The following is an 8378-nucleotide window of genomic DNA, read 5'->3' on the forward strand; positions in this document are numbered from 1 at the left end:
GTCTTTCCAAGTGCTATCCTTGCAGGGAATGCAGGGTAATCACATTAAACGAAGATCTCATCTTCTTGAAATTGAAGAAGGCGGAAAACTGATAAGGAGAAAGTCGAAATCTGAGATAGAGCTATTTTTATTTATTTATTCTTTTACGACAAAGATAGCGTGGTAGGGTTTGGGAACTATGAAAATAGAGGTCTTAATAGTTTCGAAATTGAAAGCCACTCATTACGAGAACGAATATAATTTCTTTAGACTTCGAATAGAGTTTGTTTAGAAAAGACTTTGCCTCCGGGTGGTAATCCCACCCAATCCCACCCGCGACCTAGGACTTACAAGGAAGGCGCATCAAACTAACTGGGCTGGCTTGTTTTGGTACTGATACTTATGTTGGAATAGTTTGTTTTGGGCAGGATTTGAGCTGGATGAACAAGGTATATTCTATTCTACTTTGAAAAAATGGGTTAGTAACAAAATGGCAAACAAGTGGTTCGCCTGTGAGCAATTCTGCATGTAATTAAGATAGAACCGACTTGACAGATATCGTACTTCTCCATCTGACTAGAATGAAATGGAATAGACCAATAGAATATACCTTGTTTATCCTGCCAGAATGAGGCTGAAAAGTGCCTTTACTGTAGAACTGAGAGGTTCAAACAGTTATGCCGATACTCTTTTGACTTTATAAGCAGGAAAAAACACCCAAAGGCCCCTCGTGGGTAGTCCTTTCTGCTTATGGCCGGGGCCACAAAAATGAGTTAGAACTTGGTTTAACTCTTGGATTAAGCTATCTGATTGTTTATTGATTAATAAATTCCAGATGAGACGCAACCAGGAAGTCGTAACGACCTAGGTAGTCCGCAACTGAACTTCTAATTTCTCTTTCGCTCCAATGAAACTATTCTTTCGCTCTAATATTAAACTGAAACCACGTGCGTTTGAAAATTGAGCGCCCAAAGTGGAAGGCACGCTAAGGTCTCATTCTGACTGTACCTATTGTAACAAGTGGAACTCAGTGGCGTATTGGAAAGGCAGCGACATGGCCCTGTTTGTGGATGTGTGTGGTATCAGTGTCGTAGATCTAAAGGTAAGACAGCAAAGTGTGATAGAGTAGGTACATTAATTAGACTTACTTTATCATGGACACTCGTTGCTATCTTGAAAGCCCAGAAGAGGTTAGGTAGTAGAACAGCCGCGGTAGACGTGAAAAAAGTGGATATTTGTCGCATTGACGCATTGGCGGTTGGCGGATATTGGATATTGTGCAGTTACATGTGACCGCTATACAAAAACCTGTTCATCATAATTGCATTTATTAAAACAAGTCAAGGTTTTATTGAATGAGCTACAAGTACCTGAGGTACTTTAAGGTGAGTTCAGAGAAAGATAACATCAACATGTGAAGATGGGCACAACCCATCAAAGCCCGTCATTTGGGATTATTTTACACCTATTTTCCTTTCACAGTTTTCATGGTGGTAGTGGTGGAAAATGGTGAAATAGTACAATGCCAGGCAATGTTCCATTTCCCAAATTTTCCACCACTACTTACCACCATGAAAACCGAACTTGAAATACCTACCCATTTTCCAAGAGTATTTTTCTCTTTCAGACCCAACCATGGAGGACACTCCTAAAGGCGATAACCTTCAGTCATTATCTGCAAGCAGAAACCAATACCACTATCAGATCCCGAGTTTGAATTTACATCAGAAAATCAAGGAGTTAAGGCCCGTTCACACTTTTCGTTTGGAGAACTAGCCTTATATGTGCATAGAACAAAGTTCACCCCGGGCGGGAATCGAACCCAGGCCCGTTCACACTTTTCGTTTGGAGAACTAGCCTTATGTGCTTAGAACAAAGTTCACCCCGGGCGGGAATCGAACCCCTGACCTAACGCTTACATAGCCGATGCTTTACTCTCCAAGCTAACTAGTAAAGGGACATTTCAGTCTCATTCCTGTAGTATAAAGGACCGTTCCCACTTGTCATTCGGAAAAAAAATCGTGTCGTGTGTAGCTTGAACACTCACATAATATGGAGGGTAGCGCGTCTGCCTTGTAAGTGCTAGACCGCGATTTCGATTCCCACCCGGGCCGGATTTTATCCTAAACAGATACGTTTCGTTCGCGGAACAGCTGGTTTTCTCCTATCCTGTCTTCCTTCTCTCTTCGCTTTTAGAGTAATAAGACCTTAACAGAGACAGTTCCCGCTATCGAACATCTTGAAGGAAAAAAACTTACCACAAAGATCAAATTGAAAGCGAACAGCATGTACTTGATTAGGACATTTCCAAGTGAGAGTTTGATTTTCATCTTGAAATCTTCCAGAAACGAATTACCGAAAATACGACAGACAGGTCCTCAGCTCCTCAGTTGATTGACGGTGTTTTTCTCTTTGAAAGAAACAAAATAAAACACTACAAGTTTCACCGAAAGACGTTTCAGAACTTTCCTTTTTTTACTGATGACTCAGCAGACTCAGCACTAAACAACGAAAACACATAACTACGTCATTCTGCAAAAGGGATAATATCCCATAGGTATATATTATACGAGTGTACTCATAGGCAGGAAGGCAGGTACCAACTGTGTACTTAGTACATACAGGCACTCAGTAGGTTATAGGTAGGTGCTGTGTGTGTGTGCCTATGCCTCTAAAAAAAAGAAGAAAAAAATATGGTAGAGGTATATAGGTATGTAGGTATAGGCAAGGCCGTATCTAGTATTGTCCAAACAGTGATGTACCGGGAGGGGGGGGATCCAAATTTTCGGAGTCTTGCCTACGGCCCTGGCTATAGGTCCTATGTATGCACTGGAAATAACACCTGTGTCACTTTATTACTTTGATTTTATTTCTTATTACTTCATTTCTGATCCTGTCCAGCCGGGTAACCTCACAACTCCATCTCAGCATTCACATTTTGGCAACTTCCAGTCTCTTCTCATGCACCTTCTTGACAGCCCAAGTTTCTGCCCCATATATCACAGCTGGTCTCACCACTGTTCTATACACTTTTCCTTTCATCTTCAAACTCATTCTCTTATCACATAGTACACCCGTCATTTTCTTCCAGTAGCCGTAGCTGTCAGGTCTACCTGATAGTGTGTGTGCTCATCAGGTATCAAGTCTACCTGATAGTAAGTGACTGACCAAAGTTGGCAATCTCAGTAGATTCGTAGAAGCTTAACCCATCCTTTAGGGCTGTCTAGCCCCTACACCTAAGCCTCGGATTGGGCTTTTTGTGTATGGGGTTAGGCTGTCGCAATCTCAGTAATTAAACTTTTATGACGGTCCTTATAAGTACCACAATCTTTTTTTTTTTTTTTTGTGCTTTAATGACGATGGCCAAGTCAGTACCAAAAGCAAAATCCATGACTCTCTCCCCTTCTTGATTCAAAGACCCTATTCCCCAGATTCCTCTAATTCGCTCCGTGATCTCTGTATTCCCACATCCGATATGCCCGTGGGGCGCTGGGTTGTGCTTTTTTTTTACTTTATTTATACAAATAAAGTAAAAAAAAAAAAAAACATTCTAATAGACCTTTGGGTGGAAGGTAACATTTTCTATTTTCAACTCATGTAGATACTATGTAAGTTCCTTTTTTTTCCAGTCATATGTAAAATAAAAATAGATGAGATGAGGAAAAATTCCCCTTGTTTTGTGAGAAGTAGTTCGACTATAATGCAATTAACTAAATATTACTGAACTTCTAATTTCTCTTTCGCTCCAATGAAACTATTCTTTCGCTCTAATATTAAACTGAAACCACGTGCGTTTGAAAATTGAGCGGGAATTTATTAAATTGACATTTTGAATTTTTGACTGGAAATGTGGAAATTTGGAAAACCAAAAAAGTGGAAAGTGGATAACTGGATATTGACGGATATTGTGCAGTTACATGTTACATGTGACCGCTATACAAAAACCTGTTAATCATAGTTGCATTTATTAAAACAAGTCAAAGGTTTTATTGAATGAGCTTCAAGTACCTGAGGTACTTTAAGGTGAGTTCAGAGAAAGATAACATCAACATTTGAAGATGGGTACAACCCGTCAAAGCCCCTCATTTGGGATTATTTTACACCTATTTTCCTTTCACAGTTTTCATGGTGGTAGTGGTGGAAAATGGTGAAATAGTACAATGCCAGGCAATGTTCCACCACTACCACCATGAAAACTGAAATTGAATTACCTACCCCTTTTCCAAGTATTTTTCTCCCTTTCAGACCCAACCATGGAGGACACTCCCAAAGGTGATAACCTTCAGTCATTATCTGCAAGCAGAAACCAATACCACTATCAGATCCCGAGTTTGAATTTACATCAGAAAATCAAGGACAAAAATGTGATTGAAATGTTAAATAGTTTTCAGCCTCTGAGGCCAGCCCAGTCTTATCCTATTCCTTTCACTAGCTCTAATGATATTGCTAATAAAGGTAAGTTTGTAAGTTGTAATAAGGGCACAGTTAGCATAATACTGTACATATTAGAACACAATGCCTTGCTACACAGAAGGTCTCAAATTTGATTCCCAGAGTTAAAAAAAAAAAAAAAAAAAAAAACAAAAGATCAAGGACAAAAATGTGATTGAAATGTTAAATAGTTTTCAGCCTCTGAGGCCAGCCCAGTCTTATCCTATTCCTTTCACTAGCTCTAATGATATTGCTAATAAAGGTAAGTTTATAAGTTGTAATAAGGGCTTAGTTAGCATAATACTGTACATATTAGAACACAATGCCTTGCTAAACAGAAGGTCTCAAATTTGATTCCCAGAGTTAAAAAAAAAAGAAACACAAGTCAATGGGTTACTTTCTGGTGTTCTTGAGTTGACCCAGCACCTAAGTGGAAAGTATTGTGTCTCTTCTCACCCATCTGATGAGAGGCATACTACAGGATGGGCATGGGCATGCTATGACACAGACCACAAGCATCTAATGTAGGTAGCAGTTGTTTCATTGCTACAAAAGAAAAACAGCAGTGAAACACTAAAGTAACAAAATTTGTATCCGTTTTCTCGTTTCAGAACGCCCAAAGTAGAAGGCACGCTAAGGTCTTATCCTGACTGTACCTATTGTAACAAGTGGAACTCAGTGACACATTGGAAAGGCAGCATTTGTTTCGCAACACTTGTGCAACGGTTCACAAGTGTTGCGAAACAAATGTTTCCGTTGTATACTAAAATTTCTATCCGCTTTCTCATTTCAGGACACCCAAAGTGGAAGGCACGGTAAGGTCTCATTCTGACTGTACCTATTGTAACAAGTGGAACTCAGTGGCTTATTGGAAAGGCAGCGACATGGCCCTGTTTGTGGATGTGTGTGGTATCAGTGTCGTAGATCTAAAGGTAAGATAGTAAAGTGTGATAGAGTAGGTACATTAATTAGACTTACTTTATCATGGACACTCGTTCCTATCTTGAAAGCCCAGAAGAGGTTAGGTAGTAGAACAACCGCGGTAGACAGTAATAGTACACAGACAGTAATACAGTAATAGTACACAGACAGTAATAGAGTAATAGTACACAGACAGTAATACAGTAATAGTACACAGACAGTAATACAGTAATAGTACACAGACAGTAATACAGTAATAGTACACAGACAGTAATACAGTAATAGTACACAGACAGTAATACAGTAATAGTACACAGACAGTAATACAGTAATAGTACACAGACAGTAATACAGTAATAGTACACAGACAGTAATACAGTAATAGTACACAGACAGTAATACAGTAATAGTACACAGACAGTAATACAGTAATAGTACACAGACAGTAATACAGTAATAGTACACAGACAGTAATACAGTAATAGTACACAGACAGTAATACAGAAATAGTAGGTTAAAAGATCGGCCATCTGATGAGAGGCATACTAGGGGATGGGCGTGATACAACACAGACCACATGCGTCTAATGTAGCAGTCGTTTCATTGCTACGAAAGGAAAATGGCGGTGAAACATTCATCTATTTTTTCATTTTATTGTTAATGAAGAACGTATTGTACCAAATACATAAGACCTTGTTTAGACTGCGGGAGTAAAGGGACTTTTCAGTCTCATTCTAGCAGTATAAACAGGGTCTATTCTGTTCAAGTCTTTTCCTTCCCTCCCCTCCCTACAGATTCGACAACAATCTCATGGGCCTCTCGTTCCTTCCGCCGGCACCCGCCACCGGTTCAAATGATGACCACGCTCACCGTCGCTTAACCCTCTTCTCCTTGCGAAGCTCAGGCGACATTTTCCATCAGGATATGTCACAAGATCTCCTTAGACCTAGTCGAAATAAAATCAGCCTTAGTGACAACCGAAGTAAAATCAGCCCTGGTGACAACCAAAGTAAAATCAGCCCTGACAACCAAAGTAACATCAGCCCTGACAACCAAAGTAACATCAGCCCTAGTGACAATCAAAGTAAAATCAGCTCTGATGACAAGCAAAAGAGTGAAGAGTCAAGAATCAGCGAGAAAGCTCTGGATACAGCTCTGGCTTTTACAAGTCAGATCTATTCAAATTCAGGTACCTAAGTTAAATAATTGACGTTTGCAGAACGACTAAAAAAAAGGTGGGTTGGGGTGGTTATGATCTACATAATTTATCATATCTCTCTGCAAATTTTGAGCGCCTTTGGTCGAAGTCTAAAGTCCTAAGAAGTTCGAACTCCTTTTTTTTTTTTTTTTTTTTTTTTTTTTAGGTGTGTATTTAGCGGGGAACGACACATTTTGTGACAAACTTTTTTTTTATGTTTAATAGAACTAAAATTCCTTTAATTTTTAAAGAACAAATTATAGTTTTTTGTCTTAATATGTTTTTAAGGAAAGATGTTTAAAATGTGTTTTCTTTAACACAATTAAAATTCCTTTTTGTCTTATTTCACAGTGGTAATGCCATTATATTTCAATGAAAAAAGTGATCGATGGAGTACAAGAGAAGAACTGACCCACCATTGCCGACTCAACTGCCTGCAGCCTGTGTTACAGCTAGTAGCAACCAAAGGCGGTGAGTTATAACTGTAAAGTGTAAACCATAAATAAATTAGGTATAGTGCTATATTATTGAACCTCCCTTGGTGGTGTAGTGGTCAAAACGCTCGTCTGGTAAATAGGAGGGCGTGGGTTCAATCCCAACCGAGGTATTGAATTTTATCCTCAGTATAATTTGTACTCGTTTTTCGATTGCAAATATTTCAACGGGTTACTTTCTGGTGTTCTCGTGTTGACCCAGCACCTAAATGGGAAGTCCATAAATAAATTAGGTATAGTGCTATATTATTGAACCTCCCTTGGTGGTGTAGTGGTCAAGACGCTCGTTTGGTAAATAGGAGGGCGTGGGTTTTATCCTCAGTATAATTTGAGACAGTAATAGTAACAGCCTACTGTTGGAGTAAAGGGACTTTTCAGGCCTATGCAAGCAGTAATAATAATAATAATACGATTTATTCAGTTACTTCACAAATCTCATCATGTTCCAATATAAGTACATAAACACTATTATTATTATTATCGTTCCGAAATCGAAGGGAGAAGGAGGACAAATTGTTGTTGTTGTTGTTGTTGTTGCTGTTGCTGTTGTTGTAGCGGCTTTAGCTTTCGCCGAAGGGCGATAGCAGAATAAAGAAAAGATGTCTTTTTGTATCTGCTATACACCGGGGCCACCCAACCACTTCCTTTCAACCCTCTTTTTAAAATTATGACGTTGAATAGCTACCAAACCGTATATTTATTGAAATATAGGATCTTAGTAAAGGCTCTTAGCTTCACCACAAATAAATCATGATTTAGAAAGATTTTTCAGATCTTTAATCTTTGTTACAGGTCAACTCAGTCCCATTCTCTTCCAAAGTCAAGACCTACTGGAATCGTCTGGACCTATTGTTCCGAGTTTCCCAGAGTCTGACACGATTTCAGTCGAACTTTCCCGACCTCCTCACGACCAGACCCGAAGCTCAGAACCAATTCGTAGCTCAGTCGAAGGGAGAGTGAATTCAGAATCGATGTCGAACTTTCCCGACCTCCTCACGACCAGACCCGAAGTTCAGAACCATTTCGTAGCTCAGTCGAAGGGAGAGTGAATTCAGAATCGATCGTGTGCGGTGAGACTGTTAAGTCTCAGTCGATGTTAGCCGACAATGCTCGATCTCATTCCGATGAAGCCCGAGGTTCAGATCATCATCGTGAAGAGGGAATCGGTTTTGACGAATCTCAATCGATGTTAGCCGACGATGCCCGATCTGAATCCGACCAAACTCGAAGTTCAACGAAAAGCGGTTCTCATCCGAATAGAAGTATGAATGATGAAGAGTTGGAGATGCTGAGGAAATGGAGGAAGGATTTTGACCAGAGGGAACTGACGCGGAATAAACCGATGTATGGCGGAA

At 39.7% G+C, this 8378-nt stretch overlaps 1 protein-coding gene and 1 long non-coding RNA gene across 2 annotated transcripts; both read left to right on the plus strand.

Annotated features, from left to right (window-relative positions):
- Positions 1 to 3824: 3824 nt before the first annotated feature.
- LOC113472386 lies at positions 3825 to 4388 on the plus strand. Its single transcript, XR_003394714.1, has 2 exons — positions 3825 to 4002; positions 4225 to 4388. It is a non-coding gene; the product is annotated as an uncharacterized LOC113472386 (long non-coding RNA).
- Positions 4389 to 6124: 1736 nt separating this feature from the next.
- LOC103521438 lies at positions 6125 to 8072 on the plus strand. Its single transcript, XM_026832117.1, has 2 exons — positions 6125 to 6520; positions 7816 to 8072. Exons 1-2 carry the CDS (start codon positions 6142 to 6144, stop codon positions 8070 to 8072), a joined length of 636 nt encoding a protein of 211 aa, XP_026687918.1. The 5' UTR covers positions 6125 to 6141.
- The last annotated feature ends 306 nt before the right edge of the window (positions 8073 to 8378 follow it).

The sequence above is a fragment of the Diaphorina citri genome, unplaced genomic scaffold, assembly GCF_000475195.1.
Source record: "Diaphorina citri unplaced genomic scaffold, Diaci psyllid genome assembly version 1.1 scaffold5240, whole genome shotgun sequence".
NCBI classification, from domain to species: domain Eukaryota; kingdom Metazoa; phylum Arthropoda; class Insecta; order Hemiptera; family Psyllidae; genus Diaphorina; species Diaphorina citri.

Coding starts and splice junctions, on each gene's coding strand:
- LOC103521438 (XM_026832117.1), top strand. CDS start 6,142: ATGGGCCTCTCGTTCCTTCCGCCGGCACCCGCCACCGGTTCAAATGAT. Junction 6,521..7,815: donor TCAGATCTATTCAAATTCAG/GTACCTAAGTTA, acceptor TCTTTGTTACAG/GTCAACTCAGTCCCATTCTC.